This window comes from Rhynchophorus ferrugineus, unplaced genomic scaffold, assembly GCF_030347505.1.
Source record: "Rhynchophorus ferrugineus isolate W39M unplaced genomic scaffold, kcgeb_rfMv2 rfM9, whole genome shotgun sequence".
NCBI classification, from domain to species: domain Eukaryota; kingdom Metazoa; phylum Arthropoda; class Insecta; order Coleoptera; family Curculionidae; genus Rhynchophorus; species Rhynchophorus ferrugineus.
In genome coordinates, this window is record NW_027472588.1 from 9,209,066 (window position 1) to 9,233,399 (window position 24,334).

The 24,334-nt window shown below is 30.3% G+C and overlaps 1 protein-coding gene across 1 annotated transcript in view; it reads right to left on the reverse strand.

Annotated features, from left to right (window-relative positions):
• The window catches only part of LOC143202029 (calcitonin receptor), a 305,666-nt gene that overhangs the window by 83,768 nt on the left and 197,564 nt on the right, over positions 1-24,334 (reverse strand). The window contains exons 3-4 of the mRNA XM_076413298.1: positions 21,744-21,822; positions 16,085-16,293 (exon numbers count right to left, since the gene is read on the reverse strand). Coding sequence (XP_076269413.1) covers positions 16,085-16,293; positions 21,744-21,822 — 288 coding nt within the window. The remainder of the gene's footprint in view (positions 1-16,084; positions 16,294-21,743; positions 21,823-24,334) is intronic.

Here is a 24,334-nt window from a genome sequence, read left to right on the forward strand (position 1 = left end):
TGATAAACTGATTAGGAGCCTCATGATCAGAGTTTCCGCTCTGAAGATGCATTCTATGATAATTGCGAAACATCAGTCAGTTGTAGTCAATAAACACGGCTCCAATCCGGAAGCCAATACCTCAAATTCCGCTCTTTTAATCAAAACAAAATCTGATTGTTTATTAAGGGTTTTCCGAATCGATTATATATTAATGCATTTTAATTTTTTCGGGATTTTATTAAAAAATTCCGGATGTTTACGCGGTTTTTAATTAAACTCTAAAGTCGTTATTTTTTGTCGGTTTTCCTACCTAAGGGCGGAAGTTTTAAATCCAAATTCTCGCATGAGTATATATATAAAATGTTTACCCCTTTGTCAAGATCAATATCTAACATATATACAATATGAAATGTATAGAATAGTTTAACGTTTATAAAATACTAACAAACTAAAGGTGTTTTTTTTATTATAATTTTATTATTATTATAAAATCATTCTCCGTATATTTATACCCTATATATAGTCCTTAGATTATTACATTATTATACATACTTGATATAAAAAGAAATATAACAAAATCAATCAAGTCTTAATCAAGAAGGAAAGACTATTTTGAAACTCATCGTAATTGGCAATGAAAAATAAAAATGTTTAGAAAACCTTAGACGAAATCGGTCCTGATATTTGTTTGATCATACAACAAAATCAATAGCAAAAAGAAAGAGATGGTTCGAAGGAAAACATAGTTAAAGCAGAAACTTTAGAGCCGCAGTATTCCATAAATAAAATCCTAAATGAACAAAAAATCTAAAAAAAATTCGATGATACATTAATATTTACTTGCCTTGAATGCGTTTATTAAATATTTGTCTGGAATATATGTGAATGTACGTGAATGTTCCATGCATCTTGTTATATTTGTCGTTGAACTCAAAGGACCCATTCATCAAACTGCAATGCGACGGAGATATTTTGAAATTTCGCCATTAAAGTTTATATATATTTATAGCATGATTATTAGAACTATCAACATGATATGTTGGTCTGTGTACAGTAGCGACAGCAAAGTAAGGAGAATATAGTAAAGTAAATACGACCATACAATGATCGTGTTTCATTTTTAAAATGTCGGAACTATAAAGGCTTTTTCTGTAATAAAACATTCTTTATTACCACATTTGTGGTTAGAAATATATTAATTTTTATTTCAGTATGAAATGATATTCCCTAAAATATAACATATATGTTGATCGTGACTCTTTACTGAGCAAATTTTAAAAAAAAGCATTTATTTCGACAATTAAATGAATACTATGATTACAAGATCATCCCATTAGTGATTTTGTTGCGATATTTGTCTTTTAATCGAATAATGTCTAAAAGATAAACAAATATCCTGAAAACCTACTGCAGTGCCACCTACCGGATCCGGTTGCGAATCTAAACCATTCTCGGATCCACAAAAACATACACTAAAAGTTTCATTAAAATCGATTCAACCCTTTGAGGGAAGTTCAAGTACATACACATACATAAAATTAAGATAAATATTATATTTGAGAGCTTGTTAAAGTTCAATATCCATTCACGTAGAACAATAGTAAAATATATTGTGATCTTTTTCTATTTTCAAAAAATATAATTTAAACTAAACCCAGATTATAGAACTTGTAATGCTTGATTAACGACAATTATAATGCTGAGCTGAATTACAACAATTGCAATCAGTCTCGCGTGATTAAATATTGTTAAAAGCACCGAAATTGTAATCAAAATATCAAAGTAGGTAAGCTTTCATCTGCTATCATGTGATAGCCACCTGAATTAGTCGAAAGATATCTTTAAAGCTTTCGATTAAGTCTAACACAAGTGGTTAATCTATATAATAATCACTAAACCCAAACCTTACCAAAGAATCATGTTGAAAGATATCCCGATTTAAAATATGTAGCACAATCTCCGATACAAAAAAGGTTCTTCTTGGCCCCATAACTTCTATATACGCCATTGAGAACAACATATGAATGTAATTACATCAGGCCCTTATCAATGTTATACATTATCTTAATTCTTAGAGATAGATAAGTTTTGAATCTAAAAACTTGTTGAAGTATATTTTAATCGACAATTTATACATTATCTGTTCAGATCAAATAATTATACAATCAAATCAAATTAAGCAGAAATAATTGTTTCAGCTATTAATTTGGCGATTAATGGCATTATCGCTAGATCAAATATGGTTCAAGACCATCATCCATTCCTCTCGCTTATGAAGATGTATCTATGGATATAATGTACTTAGTTTTTAATGAAAACAATATTAAAGGATTTTTAGCATTTGGTTGGATTAAAAGCTTGCGGCAGAAGTCGCAAATATCATTCATCAAGACGATCGATTAGTATTGGTGATTTATATGAATAAAAACTTTTTCTTCTCCCTAATTTATAGGACTAGTTAGATAACATAACCAAAGCAAAAAGTTTTCAAAAGCAATCATGTTGAAAGCATTTCACTTACTACCCCACTTTTCATAAAGCATGATATATATGCCTTAACTCGAGGTATATTTTATTGAGTCTTTGGTTACCTTCGAAGCCGAGAAATATATGTTATATAAAACTAAAATAAAAAGCACCATTTACTATAAATCTATCAAATTTGGTTCACAGTTCTGCCATTAGATTTATACTCTTACCATATAAAAATACAAGAACAATAATAAAACAACAAGCAATGCTACAATAACCATTTTCTCATTTAATTTAAAAGGAAATTATCATAAATAACTTGGGAGTATTCAAACTTTTGAAGTACTGTAAATTGTAATTATCCCGGAGATTTAGAAGGGAAACCACATTAAGTACAGCAATATAAGAAAAAAATATTTTCCTTCATAAAACTTTTCAATCCTCAAATCCACGTACTTTTAAAAACAGTCTAATTTATATTTATGCAAGGAAAAAAACAAGTAATAAAAAAGCCATATTTTTTTATATGTAAATGAGTATTAGGCGATGATATATATATTTTATAATGTCTTGAGATTTTGTAAAGATTTTAAATCAATCGGTTATCATAGTTTTTTTTGCCATATAGTAGAGTAGACATCTTATGCTCTTTATTATATGTTGTTCTGCAAAGGTTTTCACTCCTGAAATGTTTCTTTGATACTTCCTTTGATCCTTTGTCGTTTAGGTTTATTTTCCACCTCTTCGTCTCTGATTCCAATATTTTCCTTTGACCTTTGTCTTGTGTCCTCCATGCTTTGCAAGTACCTCTACCAATTCTGTTGTCCCCTTCTTTTCGTTTATGTTTACTCTTTCATTACTACCGATTCAATATTAAGTTATTTTATAATTTCATTCTTCTCCACTCGTCCTGTCCATCTGCTTCTTTCATCTTCATCTCAATACCAAACATGATTTCTTGTAAATCAAACAGTTCAGTGGGCTGTACTTCACTAGGCTAGTAGTAAGTTACACATATTTGATTGAATAATGTGAATTTATTAAGTTTTTACATCCTGGTATGAGCGTTATGACAAAGAGAAATTTCAAAAATTTCCTACTGAAAATGTATGAACCAAATATCGTCACTGAAGTCAAGTAATTAAAGAAAACTAAGGAGAGATCTAGTTGATTCATATATAAGAAAAATTAATATGTTAAAACATGTCTAAACACAGATTTTGTAAAGTACTTGATGAAGTATTGTACTTGCACATGCTTATCAGATTGTAGGTTATTATTAAAATTAACTTCCAAATAATGTGCATTTTCACTACACAAATATTACAAATATTGGATCAAATATATATAATTGAAACCTTTTTTGTACTGGAGTAAATAACACTGTTGATAACATTTGAGGTTGGGCTTCATTTGTTTTGTTTATTCTCTATATAAGTCCTGAAAAATTTCGTTTAACTATATAAAGTGAATATTTCTGCAACCCTGACAAATAACTTTTCATCTGTATCTTCAAATTATCAACATAAAATTTTTCAGTAGGTTTGTCATCCAAACAATTTTAATTTTTCTTAGCAAATATAGAGTACTTGATTGCAAAAATATTATTCTCAGTTTTTAAGTAGCGATTGTGCTATTATTGCCTAGCGAGGAAGAAGTGTTGATAGTATTATAGTAATTTTATTTAATATTGTTCAATATATTACCATATTTATGCTCAGTGTGTCTGGAATATTCACTTACATCGGTTCTACAAAACATCTAGTATGCATTTTGAAATTATTGTTTTAGTTACGGTCAGATAGTACAGCCATGATTGACGAATCGATTGTGGACAAAGTTATAGGTTATTTGCCTTGATAAATCCCACTAAAATATTTTCATTTATCTTTTATTCCTATTGGTTACACAAAGCCATGATTTTAACTGTAAAATACAATATAAATAAGCCAAATAAAATCGAAGTGCGCTACAAAATTTAAATCTAGGATTGTGGAAATGATGGTTAGGAAACAGTAAGTGACGTTAATGTTTCGTAGCGCTTCTGATACATGTTTGATTTAAAATAGTGAATTTTGAAATTTTGTGTTTTTATTTTTGCTGAAATCTTAGCAATCGCACTTTTAATTTTAAAATAAATGTATTATTTATAATCCCTCTATAACATATTATTATTTTAAGTAAAAAATTGTGTTGTTGGGGTATGGCAGAGCAACATCTGCATAATTTTCTAAAGGTGTTTTAAGAATATCGTCAGCAGATTTCTATAAATTAACAACAAATATGTCGGCTTGGTGGCGCAGTGGTAAAGGTGACTGGACGATCCTCCTGCTATTGTGATAGTCTCGAATCCTGCTGTGTAATGGTCATTATGTTTGTGATTGTTTAGCATTTGTGATTATCTTTGCCAATAATGCAAAATCCGACAAGAAAAATGATCCCAATGACGCCAATAACCAGACTGGGTTAGACCGGATGTCTTCTGGGATGAACACCAAAGTTGGTCACTCGCCAGTTGATAGCCTTAATGCCGAGGACCGTAGTAGTAGACTCTTAGCATATGCCCAAAACAAATTTTCTTATTTTCAGAGCATTTATATCCCTATAGTAAACTAAAATAACGAAGGGCCTGCTTTATAATACAGTTTGATTTAAACATCAAGAGAAAACAAATAAAACACGGCGGCAATTCTTTCAAATACAACTAATAGTTCAAAAATATTATATTTAAAGGAAACGTTCCGAATAAAGACCGACAAGAATGAATTCCTACCGACCCCTAAGCCTTTCTTCAAATAACTTTAACAATTAGAGAGGCATTTCGTGATATTTTGCGTGAGTTTTGAGGAGATAACGCGCAAAAAAGGGGAATTCACCGTATTCGTTGAATGCTTTTTGTTATGCGAAGTGTTCAAATAGGATATTTTATACAAACAGAACCGCTCCAAATAAACACTCCAAGCTTAACTTTGTAAATTGTTGATGTAACACTTAAAAAAAAAGCATCGCGTCTGGTTTCGGAATAAATCTGATTTAGAATATTTGGGCTGTAGCCATGCAAAGAAATAAATATCTGTTTATTTAGATGGTAGTAAAAAAAGGTAAATGTTTACATGGATTATTATATTGTATGTTCTAATGAGAGGTTTTTAGTTTGTTAAAAAAAGTAAAAGATCTACAAAAAGCTTCAAATTTTTTCTGTAAATTCTGTTAAACAATTTGGGTAGTCTTTATGATTTTTTCCTTTCATTTTGCAAGTTGTGTTTAAGATACCCTGAAATATCCCTTTAGATATATTCGTATAACCTGTTCTCTGGTGAAAATATAAGTATAGATTAACATTGTGGACCAATGAAATATACATTTTCTATAAAGTCAAACTTTTAGTAAGGTTTTGTTAAGTTTTTGCTTGATGCTATTGACATATTTATAATTAAATTTCTGAGGGCCATTTAGTTACTTGTGAAAATTAATTTCAAAAGTAGAAAAAAAGGTTTCAAATAGTTATAACACATTGGCTGAAAAGTCCCTGGCCTAATACATAGATGGCGCTAGTTGTATTGCATTCGTTACTTTTTCAGTTTATGCTGACCTTCAAAAGGAGGCTGTTAGAATTTCATGATATTCTACTTATAATTTTGTAAGTTATTGTGACACTACTTTTGCTATACTTAAAACAATGAAACAAAAAAAAACCATTTCGTGTTTTAAAGCAAAAGAATAGCTTAAAAATTGTTATAAGGACTCTGCTCCATCAGAAACAACAATAAAATGTTAGTTTGCCGACTTCAAATGTGGTCGTAGTCACACCGATGATGCAGAATGCAGTGGACGTCCAAAGGAGATGGTGAAACCAGAAAACATTTAAAAAATTGACAAAATTGTTTTCAATGATCGAAAAATGAACATCGCAAAGATGTCAAAAGAACGTGTTGCTGTTATATTGCATGAGCTCTGCTCAATGTGGGTACCGAGTTTGCTCACTGAGCGACACTTGAGTGATTATGTGGCTCTTGTTGGAAATTACGTTGATGAATAAAGCCAAGTTTTCCTTGGTACGCCCGAGACTTTTCAGTCCACGTGTTAGGTACTAAAGTATTTATAAATATCTCACCAATTAGACTAGAAACTTATTAAGACAAAATATTAATATTTATGTTATAATTAAATAGTTTTATTCATATCCAATATAAATTACATTAAAACCTTAAACATAGAAATCATAAATCAGAAAAAAAGGTTTTTTCACATAACTCTAAATATTGGCATTAAAATGATATTTTATATCGTTTCCCACCATTTACCAATCCCTATCTATATCGTATTCCTAATGTAAATTCAATCATTTCATAAATATTGATTGAAATATAAAATATCTTTAGATGAAAAATTTGAATGAATTATTAAAATATAACATAATAACTTTCGTGAAGAAAAATACATATCTTTTGAAGTGTGATATAATACATTTTATGTTATTATCTAAGCTTAAAGATTGTTTTTATTATATGTAGTTGGTAACAGTTTTATTGCAAGAGAAATGTATCATATATTACAGCAAAAAGATATATTGTCGACTGTTATACATAGTCGATTGTTATACTCCCATTTTCTTGAATATTACATATTTATTTGTGTTTAATAGTTTGTGTATATGACTTATTCCTTACACATGTTATAGCTACTAACACAGCCGTAACACACAGTGGATCGCCTATGAATAACTAAAAATCATAACAATATTTACTTTTTTCTTAAGTTTCCTTTGTAATTTTGTAAAATATCCTCATTTTAAATTTAGCATCGTTATACTCTTTAGTTGACTTTCCTAGAGTCGCTAAAAATGTTGAACTCTAACTGATTTTTTCAGCATCTACAAAGATTTTCTTTTTCTATTAAATTTTATTGGCATCGGCACTATTTTCTAGCGTAGACTACAATCTAGGTTTTCTATTATTTGCTAATTTTTAACGGTCGGCCATTTGGTAAATTTGTTTAGTCTCTCATTAAATGTCTGTCTCACAATCAAATAATTTCTAGAGATGAATGAACACAATATTTGAATGTACTTCTTCATTTTATTAGACTATTAATAGCTATAATTCTCTGAATGTGTACATTTTATGTTTTGAATGAATTATTGAATGGATTTTACTGGTTTGATAACCTCAAAAAGTATGTTCTCTACTTTTTAACACAAAGACTATTAGAAAATTAAAATAAACCAGTGGCGATCTATTCAAAGTGCCTTTCTTAATAAACTTACAACCAAAAGAAACAGGGCTGTGTAAGGTTTTATTAACGACCATTGCAGTCTCAAAAATATACACCTGCAGACCAGAAAATTGCGCTAGTGACTATTATATATATTTCTTTCTAGCTTAAAATATATTTAGGAAGATGCAACTTATATTCATAGAAGAAGAAGAAAAAAAATAGATATAAGACAAAAAACCATACGGGAATCCCGATGAAAAAAAGTTTTCCCGAAATATTTATTTTAAAACAAAAGTTTAACCAGTTCGGGTCATGCAAAAGCAGCAGAAGATAGGGAGCATGAGAATATACAGTAAAAAACTCGAAAATATGATGGTTAATGGTTAGGGAGCGAGAAGGATGATTTAGTATTTATAGAAGGAAATATGAACGAGCTTTTGTGTTTCAATATTTTAACAGTAAGTTGGGAAGGAACGCTGATAAAAAATGCGCTGTCTATAGATAAATGGATTGTTAAACGATTTTTAATTACTTAGGTGATGATACTTCAATATTATGACAACGTATTCTGATTAGGCAGATTTTCATTTATATTCTGTTAATCAATATATTTTGCGCGGCGTTTGTATGTGTTTTGATCAGTGATACCTATTGGTTAAAATGCGAAGTTATTTTGATTTTGGTACTTCTCTATAGAAACTAATATTTTTTCCCTATAGTAACAATGAGTTATATACTGTACACAGACGCTAATTACCTTTGCTTTGCGAAGTCTCTTAAACATTTTTATATATTTACAGTGATGCTACTCCGTCATAGCCCAATTTTCGGTTCTGGTGTTAAATCCTAAACGATTTAAAAGCAATAGGTTTGATGTCAGTGACAAAAAGTGGCTCGGAAGACGAAAAAAGTTTGAAAAATAAGTTATAAGGCATTTGGACAGTTTAGCAGTTCACATATCAACTCTTTCTGGACATATATAGGAATTTTTTTTGTTTTCAGCACAGTCTCATTGTTTTCCAGACAAATAAGAAGAAATTTCTGTGTCGTATTGTGACTGGTGGTCAGAAGTGAGTTTACTACAACAATCCCAAGCGCAAGGCGTTATGGGTCAGTTCAGAAGTGCACTTATTTGCAGATTCATTTCATAGGTTTTGTTTCAGTTTTTAAGTAATTTCTCCGACTTTTTCAGTATTTTCTTTCTGAAAATGTGTTAGTTCGGAAGCAGTACGTGTATTCCCATGTAAATACTCAGAATTTCTTCTATATTTTAATCAATTTGATATTATAAAAACATCCAAATGTATGGTTCCTTCAATATCACTCTGTTAAATAAGCACATTTACAAAACAATGTAAAGCAGATGATAGGTATGTAAAATCGTGTAGGTGATGGAAATGCTGATGTTTATCAAACTGCACAAGAACATCATTTCTCAAGTTTAATTCCAGCATGTCTTGGACATAAATTTAAGTGACCTCGTACAAAATCCCATGCTATTGCTTTAAATGTGTCAACACCCATAGCAAAGGATATATAAACACTAGAATACCTTTATGTTGACCACTGTGTTACTTTATTGATGAATTCAAACCACGGGTCGATAAAATCCCTCTCTGTTTTAATCTTGCTTTAACTAGTCTTTTTAACATATGAAGATGTCAAAGTTGAGCTCAATAGGCAACTAGAGAAAGCACTGCATAGCATATTCTAATATTTACAAGTATTATATTTATTTACTACTGTTCAAAAATAGACAGTGCACAAAAAGTTATATAAGTCTCGCTCAACTTTTATGACATTAGTTATATTATATAAAAATATACTTTTTATCTCTTTCTGATAGTTTGTTTCTCTACTATAATAGGTAAATGAGAATTAAGAAAACTTAGGCAGATATTCCAACCTCAAAACTAGACAAGTTACGTTCCATTATAAAATCTGTGTTATAAATTTATAATTTTTTTAAAATGTCGATTTCTGTGCCTGAAAAGGTGCATTCGCGGCAGGTATTATATTTCCTGTTTCATCAAAAGAAAAAATACGCTAAAATTAATTGTTTTCTGCTAGAGACAAGGGGCTAGATGAGCATGGTCCAACCATAAGAACATGTGAAACGTGGTTTCGATATTTCAAATGTGGTGATTTCAAGACAATTCATTCTCGTGGGCTAAAATAGTTACAAATATTGAATTGTAGTAGTGCTTAGATGAAGGCCCAAGACAAACTCAAAAATAATTAATAGAAAAGTTGAGTGTAAGGTGAGTCACAATTTCTGTCATTATAAGCGACAGGAAAGATCCAGTAAATCGAAAAATGTGTAGCACAGTCAATAAATGACAAACCATTAAAAAATTGAAAAATTGCCAAAGAAATGCTGCTTCACAGATACGAAATGAAGTCGTTTCTGCATAGAATGATAACAGTTGATAAGAAAGAGTTTTAATAAGTGGAAAAAAATATGATCATCAAAGGATGAAGCAGACTCAAAACCAAGGACTGTAAAGCCAAATCGTTTTCATGGTAAAAACATATCCTGTGCCTGTCGGAACTAGGTTGGTTGTATATTATGAACTATTAGAACCTGGCAAAAATTAAGCAACTAATACTGATCAAAAAACGTCCACCGTATGGTCAAAGGAATGATAATCGCCCGAGCGATATATAAAACCAAATAAAATATTTTGAATAAATAAATTTTTAACTAAACTAACTTAAATTAAATTTCCTTTGTACACAGCATATATAACATGATATTCTTTCACGAAGTAATAGGAAAGGAATTACCAACACACCCCGTAAATACGAAAATTAATGTTAAATTAACCAAAACGAAATCACAAATCGATATACAAATAATGACACACACAATACCGATAAGTTTTTGTATAAAAATCAAGCAGAGTTACATCAAAGTGGTAATAATTAGCAAATATCTTTTAACATCCTAGTAGAATTCGACCCTTTGAAATCCCACAAGTACTTTAGGCGATAGTTTCGGAAGATCAAGAACCCTGAAATTTAACCTTGTCTTGCACTAGTGTCTGAAACTTTTCCGAACTTTGTTCATTAGTAGATACCTAAAGATATTTCAAATAAAATTATACCTACAAAGTCTTGTAAATTCAAGGGTAGTCTAAATAGCCCAAATATATATATATTTATGCTCCTCGTTTATATATGTACACTTTAATTAATTTATTTAATGAACATATAATAAGATGTCTAATTTCATAATTAATAATTTAGTCTACCTACAGATTATTTTCTTAGGATATTCTTTTTTTTATACGTAAGACATTTTAGAAAAAGACATTAAGAAAAAAATAATCCATGTTTTTTTTTTTGGAAACTGCAACTTGAATGAATCCAATCACAGGATACGTTGCTCAAGAACATCTCCGGATTTGGCACTTGCGCACTCTAAAGCATAGAATAAACCATAGAAAAAAATAAACTATATAAAACTATATTGTCCTCCTTTTCTAATGGCGGCCTATTATTTTCAAGTCGAATTAGAATACTTAGATTTTGTTTTAAATTAATAATTCTATAGTAATAATAATTAAGTTTTTGTATTATTCTTGGAGGTCTAACATACATTGGTTTTAAAATATGGAAGAACAAGGGTAAGTGCAGAATGTAAGGTTGTCTCAGGGCAATATAAAGGGCATCAATTTTGTTTATAGTGGGAATTTTAGCTGTCAAATTTATAACACACCATTTTCACCGACCTGGAGTAGACACTAAAATATGTCAAAATTTAATGATAACAACAATTGTGAAGAAAATGATTCTTGATTTGCCGAAAGCAGTCAAGTCATTGAAAAAACTGTAGTAACTGGTAATAATTAGACATTTCTTTAAAACATAATATATTTTTGTAATAATTTAAATTTTATTTAATTGCTAAGGTGTAGCTAGAATTTGTTGAGATTAAAAGTCGAAAAATGTCAAATTCAGAAAATCAAACAAGAAGAAATTAGACAGCATTTTGCTAAGATATAAGAAGAGTGTACAGTGATATCTTGAAATAATTAAATTTGCCAACAAAAGTAGATCTGGATCAAATAAACAAATTATAAAACTATCAACGACACCGTAATGATCTAATAACAATAAAAATACAATGCATTATTATATAAACGTATAGGTAAATAAATTATCGTTAATGTAATGTTGGCTTTTTCGTTTGGTTTTAACTATATTGGCTATGTCTGATATAAACGATTTTGGTCTTTTTTATGGTAAGGTTTATTTATATCGTTCTTGCAATTGCAGTGGCCTAATTGCTCAAATATGTAAATATGTATAATCAAATATGTTTTTCAACAATTTTTAAAATAAAATGTTTATTTCTGTCCTTATATATAGTTTCAACATTGATTCAAAATCAATTATTTATCATATTTGTGTATTTTTATTTATAAAAAATAATGATGATATGTAATATCATGTTTTTATAAAGTATTACCCTTTTTATTTACTTCTTGAATCCATTTACCTGTTTAATATATTCGACATTAAATCTAATAATCACGACAAAATATAAGTAAATGAAGCTGTGTATATACGCATGCGCCAAACTCGTATTATTCTTTGTTTTAAAATTAAATGGAGCCAATATGTGCATGCGCCAAATACGGAGATGTTTTGCAACAATGTATCCTGCCTTCAACTAATTTTTCAACTCATAAAACATACTAATAAATAATAATATAATGATCGTTTATACCATGTAATATTAAAATATATGTAAACCGATTAGACATCTTTCCATATAGACCCACCAAACATAATTTTAAAATAAACTTTGTGTATATTCATATATGTTTTGAGACCAAATATAAAACGATACGTAATTTTAGGTCAGATACTTATTTTTACTCTTGGCAACATATGCAATTTATTTCCGGTAAAAGTCAAGGTCAGTATCAGTCAATTTTCATTTATATGATGGCTTTATAGAAGTAGTGGGTGTGCTAAATCCGAAACTTCTTAACTGGGACATTTGATATGCAGTAATGAGTTTCCAAGGTTTAGAATTTGCAATCAACGTAAATTTATACGGCCTTAAACCCTTATACTTCAACGTCATATTACAAGATGGAATTTAATCCATTTTAATCTAGCCATTTTAAACGACTTTATCGGTTTATTCCATAATGAATATTTTGTAATATTGAAAATAATGTTGAGTTTGTTCAACATCTATAGTAATATCTAGTTTCATTTTATTTTTATAAATTTTATGAATAGTTTTTGGGTAAATTCAGTCTTAGGAGTTTATTTCATATGTCTTTATAATTTGTTCCATTAACATTGAGCCTGTTAAGTAGGTATAAACGATATCTGTTTTAACTCGAAGCCTTATTGTGAAAGATCGGAACAATGTATTTTATGCAAAATATTGTCCATCAATAGCCATCTTCACATCTTTCTAGGTAATTTATGGATACCATCTCGAAAAAACGATGTATCTTTTGAGGATGTCTACGAATCGACGACTTATATGCTGGAACTAGTCGTAACTAGAAGGGACAAGGTCTGGAGAATGTTCGTGCTCAAGAGTAACATTGTTTTGTTTCAATTCAGTGGGTGAGTGACATATAATAATCTCTAGAATAAGTTCGAACAGTCTTCAGAATAAGTTAGTAAAGATTTTGGAATAAATTAGAATGGCATCTAGAATAAGATTAAGATTATAAGTTTATACAGCAGATCACTTACTCAAGCGATCTTCTACATGTCAGTAGAGTTATATTAGATAACGGAAATCATATAGTAATACTTATTGCTTTAAAATTAAAATTAAAAGTTAATTTATTCTGCTGAATATTGAAGGTCTTTATTTTAAATTATTTGTAATGACTTCATTGGTATCCTGTATATTTCTTGAATTCTTCTTACAAATTTATTACTTACACATCCTTGTTCTAATATAACTCACAGTGTTATCTTTTTTCTTTTTACTTTCTTCAAATTCTTTCTAAAAATCAGCAAATGCTAGGTATGTCTGCTTAGTTTGGACCGAACTTTTTTCAATATTTGTCTTATAAAGGTCTTGTATACTCCTCCCTTTGCAAATGCGTTCTACAATTCTGTTATTAGTTATTTTTGACAATGCTCTATCATTATCGGGAATATCTGCATAACTGTACACAGCACAGTAATTACTCTATAATTATTAGATTTATTTTGCTTAAATTTTGTAGGTTCTTATTTTATATTGTTTCTAATGACCGTATTGGTACCCTATATATTCCTTGAGTTTTTCTTACAATTTTATTACTTAGACTTCTTTGTTCTAATGCGCTTCATTTGTTACTTTTGCCAAATGCCTTTTAAAAATCAGCAAATGCTAGGTGTATCTGTTTATTTTGGACTAACCGTTTTTCAATAATTGTCTTATAAAGGTCTTATATACGCCTCCCTTTGCAAATGCGTTCTACAATTCTGTTATTAGTTATTTTTGACAATGCTCTATCATTATCGGGAATATCTGCATAACTGTACACAGCACAGTAATTACTCTATAATTATTAGATTTATTTTGCTTAAATTTTGTAGGTTCTTATTTTATATTGTTTCTAATGACCGTATTGGTATCCTATATATTCCTTGAGTTTTTCTTACAATTTTATTACTTAGACTTCTTTGTTCTAATGCGCTTCATTTGTTACTTTTGCCAAATGCCTTTTAAAAATCAGCAAATGCTAGGTATGTCTGCTTAGTTTGGACCGAACTTTTTTCAATATTTGTCTTATAAAGGTCTTGTATACTCCTCCCTTTGCAAATGCGTTCTACAATTCTGTTATTAGTTATTTTTGACAATGCTCTATCATTATCGGGAATATCTGCATAACTGTACACAGCACAGTAATTACTCTATAATTATTAGATTTATTTTGCTTAAATTTTGTAGGTTCTTATTTTATATTGTTTCTAATGACTGTATTGGTATCCTGTATATTCCTTGAGTTCTTCTTACAATTCTTTTACTTACACTTCTTTATTCTAATGGGCTTTCTTTGTTACTTTTGTCGAATGCCTTTTAAAAATCAGCAAATGTTTGTATCCACCTTTATATATCTATTATGTATCTGTTTATTTTGGACTGAACTTTTTTCAATAATTGTCTTATAAAGGTCTTGTATACTTCCTTCCTTTGCAAATACGTTGTACAATTCTGTTATTAGTTATTTTTGACAATACTCTATCATTATCTGGAATATCTGCATAAGTATACACAGCATGGTAATTACTCTATAATTATTAGAGATTACTTTATCTCCCTTTTCATATAACTGAACAAAGTACTATTTTCGAATCAAATAGTATTTGTTCCCCTTCCTATACTTCATTATAAAAAAATACACATTTAAATAATATTACCTAACATCATTTCATGAACATCTGCAAACCTAAACGTTATATTTTTTCCTAATTACGTGATATAGAGTGGATTTTCCTAGTATCAACATACACTATAGGAGATACTGTCGTTTTAAAATAGCAAGAAGGGCGGAAATCCTTCTCTGTAGGGAGAGGTATTTAAGGGATTCCTTTCACAATAAGGTAGTCCCATATTGAGGAAAATTCTAAAAGGGAAAGTTAAAGCTTTGTGGGTGAATTTATGTTAAACAAAACTAGCCTGCGTTAGCGAAAATTACTTTAGGCGTGTTCGCCTTCGGCGATAAGACAGTAACTATTGTATTTTTAGGACCGTGAATTAATTTTAAGGGACTGTGAATTAATATTATGCATTTAAGATTTTTAATAAAATCCGTAAAGGTCTCTCCATTTCTCAAAAATAAAAAACATCTACGGTTTTACGAGGATAGTTTAAATATGATCGAGTCATATACTCTGACACGTTTATTTACTATTGAGAAAATTGACAAGAATTTACAGTTTTTTTTAGGCATTTCCCCTCACCAGTTATCTGAAAGCATTGTTAAATTTAACAACAATAACATCAACCTTGTGTAAGATTCACTCAGTCGGAGAAGACTTAAGATTCATAAAAATAACATAAGACTTAATATAATAAGATAACAGCTATAACCTACATTAAAACTGATACACCAGTTTTCCAGATTTAAATAAGATAACCTGATTAGAAACAATTGCAGAACTTCTGCTAATAGTTTAAAACGTTCCTGAATATTTTATTCACCGTCTTCAAACTTTACCGGCCAAGTGCAGAACGCCTAGAGTGCCTATATGATGCCCATAGGCCTAAATGATGAACTTTTGATATGAAGATAATAATTTGGACTAGTCTTAACGTTGAAGATTTAAGTTAACGATGAGTTCACTTAAAACTAATTGATAGATTAATATATATAAGATTTAACACTACTAAATGTAATTTAATAATTATTATAAGCAAACTATTGTGTTATTCTACCTGTAATGCTTGCATATCCACACATTTCGTATAGTTAGACCAAACCACATTATTTCTGTTGACGAACCAAGATCCGTTCTCCCAGCATTCTTTGTACGCGAATTCTGAACTCTTCATTCCGGCGATCTTGGGACATGATTGGTTAGCAACAACTCCAGGGGGTGTCTCCGGCCAACAGAGATACGAATCAAATACTTCTGGACACCAACCTGAAAATTAATTGATTGATAAAATAGTTTCTGCTGTAAAATTAGGTTTATCATTTTATATTCAGTATTTATGGAGGGAGACTTAAAAATAATATGATGATATTGGGCATATGAAGAAGTTCAAACAAACTCAAGAACACAAGATCTTTGATCAAGATTGTGAATGAAGCACGTTATGACTATAACAATATTTCAGTTATATTGTTCATTTCATTTCAATTAGTTCATTTCGATGTCTAAATGTAGACATTTAGAAGATTTCCAAGAATGTGGCTAATGAATATGAAAACACACGCTAGTCGAAGTGTGTCGTAATTTAGACCTGATGGAAGACTCTACGCCTGATCTCGTAACCATAGCCATAAAACTTATTTATAACTTACTTAAACTTATTATAACTGATTTAAACAAAAACGCGAAATACTTGTACGGAATGTCTAGTGAAAACAGTCTAAACCCGGAAAAGGGTTAAGGAAAATAACAAACCCATGACTGGTGAGAAACAAGTACACATCGGTTTGTTGTAAAGTACTCGATATAGACCCGATGAATGTATTAAATATCCAAAATATCTACGAAACGAGTGAGAATGTTAGAGACAAACCAATCTTTGCATCCTTGAAATGCTCAACAAATTATGCTGAAGAAAGGTGTTTGTTGATCTTATCTACTCATTCACTTCCAGGAAGTTCTCCAGGAAAAAATGTGTAGCGACCTTGAGGCATGTCGAATTTTACATCGCGGAATAACGGTCAACAAAGTAACCAGAAATATAATCCCAGAACACGGGCGTTTATTATTATTGTTATAAAACCCGAGACGTTTATTTGGGATGTTATTGAAGGGTATTTCTATCATTCAGCAACCGACCATCATTTGGTTTAGACGTGCCACCATCGACTGCCCAAGCCTCATCTCCAGGTAACACCGCTGCCATCCATTTTATCTATTTTCTATTTTCTACATTTTTTTATATTGCCAATAAATAACGGTCACATAATGTAAACACCACGGTTTCATTTCGTTTTACCTCTATTCTATTACCCTAATCTATATATCTAAGTCTATAATCCTAATCTATAGTCTATAATGTATTTATGATTTTTAAGAACATAAATCAAGCAGAATATTAAGTCAAAGTGACAGATTCTCATCAGAATCAAAATAAAATAGTTAATTTAATGATTGTAGGTACATTCCTTTAATATACCCTTCTAAATTGTAAAAAAATTAATTACCAAATTGTGCTCGTTATTTCAAAATTGTTTTACTCACACCATATATTATCTGTTTTAATATTCAAACGTGTATTACTTCATTTATTATTCCATGTATATGTTTACAACATAAAAGTAAAGAAAGGTCATGTATACTTATATTTGATACTCTGAAGTTGTTACAGTTCTGAAAATAATCTTACTCATGATACTTTATTTTAATGTTTAGTGGTGTAGTAATTTAAACGTATCGATACTTTGTTGCTAATTGAAACTGAATTAAAATTAGATTTAATTAAATGCCATTTAACAAATCCTATTTAAACATAATAAATTAGTTAAGACCGTGAAATTTTCAGCCAGTGTTTTGTTGTCGTGTTCATAAACGATTCAGTCTATATCTGGAAGCTAAAACATTAAAATACATAATATATTAAGGCACAATACCAAAGACATCCTTTCACTTAACAAAATACAGCTCACCCTATAATCCAACTATAACACTTTCTCTTAATAATGTTTGCTACTTTGAGGGCGAAAGCTTTTTATTTTTCCGGCGACGAGTATTTTCCGCATTATTATTCCGGTGGTTTTTTTTCGGAAAACATAAAAACAACATTGTAGGTGGGACCTCGGAAAAACTCCAATGTGTTTATAAGTGATTAAAGTAACATTTGGAAGAAAAGACTTCTTTCTGGGCTTTCCGGGTTAAATCGGTTTTTTATTGAAATTCCGCTCTTGTACCATTTGGCGACTACAGGAATCGAGAACAGTCTGTATGATTGAAAACTAAAAATAAGTCGGAGATATTGTTAAGAGGAAGTTATCTATAGAAACGACTGTATAGTTTTTTGTGTTAAAAGATTCCTAAATTAACATAATTATCGTTTATACCACAGTCGTTTTGTTATATATCTGAATGTAAGGGTAACGAATACACTGAACTACATCCACTATATTCAAGTGTTCAGTAGAGCAGTGTCTTTGGCCCATATCTCCATACTATGGCAACATATGCTGACGATACGGCGAGATTACATCTCACGAGCATCCAATCTTATCTGAAGGAACCTCTAACATCATCTCAACAAAGTTTATTTGTGATTGAAAACATGGCGTATCAAGATAAATGAGACAAAATCTGCTCACGTGACGTTCACCCTGCATAGAAGGAAACAAAACTCTCCGGTAAATCTTAAAAATCATGAACTCCCACAATCAGATAATGTTAAATATCTGGAAATAGATCTGGATCGACGCTTAAATTGGAAGAAACATATGCTAATAAAGTGTAAACAATTTGGGCGTAAACTAAACCAGGTGTATTGGCTTATAGGGCGCAAATTTAAACTATCTTCGCATCATAAGATTTTATTATATTATGTGCAAGTCAATTCTTAGGTCCATATGGATGTCTGATATCGAACTGTCGGGTACTACTAGCAAATCCTACTTAGTCATCCTTCAAATATTCCAAAATAAAGTGATAAGTGCAATCATTGACGCCCTATTCCATGAACAACCTAATTCAACGCGATATCCCCCTGGAAATAAAAAAGAGTGTAGCCTGAGGTGCCAGTGCAAAGTACTTTGAGTGTCAATGAACCCGAATGAACTCACCAAAGACCGCGATGTCAGTGAAGTGCGTTAAAAGTTTTACTACCATCCAACCTGATTAATTGATACGTAAAATAATGTCCCCCCAAGCAGAGGATGTTCAATATCTTGGTATGCATTTAGATCGACGCCTAATCTGGATACCTCCTAAGATACAAATACTCTCTAAACGAAAACAACTTCGGCTTAAATTGTATTAAATGTATTTGACTCATCGGGTGCAAATCCAAGTTATCATTTGATAACAAGGTACAGCTGTATGAGTTTATACTCAAGCCTACTTGGCCATATGGAATCCAATTATAGGGTACCACTAGCAAATCCAATATATGGTATGATACAATGCGATATTCCTTTAGAACCTATAACGAGTTTACTTCAATGTGTTTGTGTGAAGTAATTCGAAAAAGTACTCCCAATGTACTCGCTAATCAGCTAAATATGCGATGTGATAATGAAGTGCGTAGACTAAAACGTTTAACACCATCTGATCTGATTATTGGACATATATAGACTTTAGAATAAGTTTTAGAATTCATTAAGATAGCATTTTATACAGGAGATCACTAAATGAAGTGTCATGTATAGGTAAATTATTATATTATTATTGCTCATTGGGCAGATTGTAGAATGCTAAGAAAGTAATAGTAAAATCTGATGAAACATGATGAAGAAATAAATATTGATGATCGAAATTCTTTTTTTTCCAGTGTACTTGTTCTTGCTTTTTCGCTTCTATTGGGGCAAATAACCTTACTTGAATGAATCGCTTTTCTTCGACTTTTTTCGAATTTCTCCAAAAATTTCTGACAAACAAATGAGCGTATATCATTTATAATTGACCGTCCTAGGTTGGTTTAATGTCACCGTTTCTACATGAAACCATTTGCTTCAATGTGCTTCTTCTGCGCACAGCTAGTGTTGTGTTTGCTCATCTTGGAGAACCCATAGCTTCGATCTCTGCTTTACCTCAAGCTTATAGACATATAACCATGGTAGGGCAGTATTTGCATTACTTATAATTAAAATACGAATAAATATTTTATTTTTTATTTCAATTACTTCTTAAAAATGTAATTTTTTATTAATGATACAACTTCTAACAAATACTTATGATTCAAAATCCATTTGGACATACATTTAGAGATCTTATTAGTGAGTATGTTACGCAAAATGGCCTCTAAATATGTGAAACTTTAATGTTCACAACAGTGCACCTGTAGTGTATGTCAAATTCGCAAATATCATGTCATTTGTCACTTTCATTCTGGATGGTTATTTTGGCAGAACTTCTGTGTATAAATTAACTTTATTATCACGAATATCAGGTTGGAAGATTAAATTTACTCCACATGTGAATGTTGCGACGTATCCAGAATTGCATTTTGAGGAATTTTACTGTTACTGCATCACATCTAAAAGAGAGGTGAATTACAAAGAATGAGATAAAACAAATGAGATAATGACTGGGATTACTAATAAAATAATAATAAATAATTGTTATTTGCATAATCTAATATCTGACGGTATTTTCTTACTATATATATACTTTACTAGTTGCATGCATGTATTTTAGTCAACAATAAAATTCAGCAGAAAATGCAAAGTATGTTATCAATGTAAACTAGTGTTAAACAATCTAACCTAACTATTAAATTCACTAGTTTTGATATTTGCTACGGATAGCTAATAAGCTATTATAAAGTTATTTATTTTAAAGAGCCGTTGATCATGAAAATCGCAACATTGCTGAAGACTATAAAACATTCTCATAAATGGTGATGCTGCTCAATCCCAAGTCTCAGATTCTGTTTCAAGGTGCAGCGATTGAAAGCGAATGATTCGATGTCCATGACAAAGAACGGCCTGGAAATACAAGAAAGCTCAAGGACAAAGAATTTTAATTTTTATTTGACGAAAAACTAACTCAAACTCTTAGATAGCTTAGCATCTGAAATTAAAAGAATGGAAACTTACTGCCATACGAACTAACAACAATTTTGAGACGTTTCAAGATTCTATTTCAATATCTTGTGCTTGTTCATTGTGAATAAGTTGCTTAAAATAAATACAATGTATTGCTATATTTTTCCTGAGTTCTCTCTACTTTTATTTGTATCATTTTATTGAAAGAAAAAACAATAATTAATAGAAGAATTATTTACCAATAGTGTTTACAATATTGGGGGTTTCATATTTCCAATAAGATTCATATTATTATTGCGAAATATTATATTTAATGTGTAAAATAGAACTGGCAGCGTTAGCTTTGTTCTAGACCAGACGCTTGCGGCTGCTATATTATATAAATTACAATAAAAGTGGATATTACAAAAAACTAAATCCCTCTCTTATAATTAAGACATTTCTGAATAACTCTGCAATTTATAATTTGCAAAAAAAACGCTATAACTGTAATAATTTATTAGGTTTAAAGTACTGATTTCACAGTCGCTAATACAAAGACCATAATAAATTAATCTCAAACCAATTAATTATGAGTTATCAAGATTTAAGAACGATAGCAAAGCCAGTGGAATTAAAAGTCTAGACCGTTTGATATAACTCAATTAACTTAACATCGTTATTATTTAATTAATAGAACATTGTAGTTACCTGGGGTGGTGGTTTTATTTCTTCCACAAGAAGACGTGTCATCGAATTCTCTCTGGGTACCGTTTCCCATGATGGTATTCTGAAATGAAATAAACATTTTAAAATAAATTCAGGTAAATAAATTGTAATATCAAAATTATTTTGTATTGCCTGGTTATTTTGTTGTTGCATATAATTTTATAGATATTATATTCCTGCGTGATACATTGATCAGTAATATCTCTTGGCGAAAATGCGAAGTATCAATATAAATCTAACTATTTTCTATATAATAATAATAGTTTTTAATTTAGTATTATTAGGTTATTTATTACAACAGGCAAGTGACAATATAAATAATTGGACACAATGGAAGATAAGAAGTAATGAAAGTAAATCTGTACATGTGCAGTTCACCTATAAACAGACCATACAAGATCCAATAACATTAAATAACACTATCATTCCATATAGCAACAACGCTAAATATCTCGGAATGAATCACGATGCAAAACTTCGCTGGAAGGAACATATAAAGAAGAAAAGAACTGGAATTGAAATATAGGAAAATGTACTGGGTAATTGGAAGAAAATCACAATTATCAGTACATAATAAATTGCTATTATATAAGCAAATATTGAAACCTATATGGACATTCGGAGTTCAATTATGGGGATGTTTTGCAAAGACTATCATTAATAAAATAAAAAATTTTCAGAACAAAGTCCTGAGAGGTATTGTTGGTAAACCCAATAACTATAGGATTGATTACCTACATCGAGACCTTCAGATATCCATAGTCAGTCAAGAAATCAAGATAATTGCAAGGGGGCATGAAGAAAGACTCCATTCTCATACTAATATTGAAATATTGCAACTTTTGGATACCGCCAGAACAGTTTATAAAATTCGAAGTAATAAATAATTTGTAATCCTATTGAGTAATCTTCTCTTATAATAAAATTTTAATGGACTGATTGATTAATTTTCGGATAACAATGACGTCAAAGTGTTTTGGTTATTGTTATAAATCAAAAACAAGTCCCGAGAAGAATAGAAGAAGGTAAGGGGATTGAATTGAACTGAAAGCATAATTTTTTATTTTATTTCATTATACAAATCTAACAAATTAACACTAATAATGCTATTTGGTTTTATCCTAATTTGCTACGGTTTATAATTACGTTGAAATTAACTATTTATACTATATTATGATAGGAACTATTTTATATTATAGGGATTTTGGGCTTAATACCTATATCTTTGTTTTTAATGTGCACTGAGTTTTACTTATAACTTTACTGCATTAGGTTAAATGCTTTTACTGTCTTTAATCTTCTGACTAAACCATCATTATCTAGGAGCTGGAGAACCTCAAAATTGATGTGCTGATGGAGACTCCGCTCGTGTCTTTGTACATAGTCCTTGATAACCTACCTTCAGAGTCTTAAACAGATTGTAGTGGCGAATATACCATGTAATATCAACAATACATCGCAGTACCTGGTTTTCGAAACTCTTTACGACATAACAATTGCTTTGACTGATACAACGCCAAAGATAAACACACTATAAGAGGTTTATAATATACTGACAGGGCTGAATATCTACCGAATAACCCGTACATTTTTTATACTTCTGCTGGAGCTTTTCATATTCTTTTTCAATATGATTTGGCTCATTTATATATACTGACTTGTGCTTGATTCTTTTGTTGGCGAAGTCAATACTCACTGAATTATTTCAATTCATTCATTCAAATTCATTTTCAGTCCAGCATTGTATTTCGAAAATAACTTTTTGTAAAAGTTCGGTTGATTCAACGTTGTTATCTTCAATGGCTAGGATTCCAATCTCATCCGCAATATTTTCATTCAATATAAACAAGACCCGAGCATACAGTAGACAAAGAACTGGTCCCAATCTACTTCCCTGTGACACATTTGCTTGTATTTTCCTCAAGTTAGAGTAGGTCATGTCATCAGGAGTCATCTTCTTGTTTGACTCTGAAGTATCGGTCAGTTATATATGGCTCTAAAATGTTTACATGTTGGTTAGGGGAAACATTTTAATCTGATGCCTTAAACCTTCATGGTAAACTTTATCGAAAGCTTGGGCAACATCTAAAAATATGCCTGGACAAACTTTATTTTCTTCTAGTAATTTTTATATAATATTGACGATTTTGTGAGTCCGATAAATCATGGAATATTGTTCCCTGAAACCCAAATGCTGATCCTGAATAAGAAGAGTTTGTTCAAAAATTGGTTGTATTCTTTTCAACAAGTGTTTTGCAATAACTTACATTATCGGCAATAGAGATATTGGTGGTTATGAATTCGCTTCATAAAAATGTTTATGAATGGTTTTAAAGTATAGAAAGGGAACTGTTAAATGTATTGTTCTGGAAAGAGGTATTTTGATTATATTTAATTTAAAATTGATATAAAAATTTATAAAATTAAAATTGTCATTAATTGTAACTTTATTTTCATCATAACAGATGATCTAATATCATTTTCTGGGGCGGCTTGTGACTACCAAAAATTCATTCGAGACGTATGAAATACAAAAATCGCCTACTGTGAATTTACAAGGTAACAATATACAA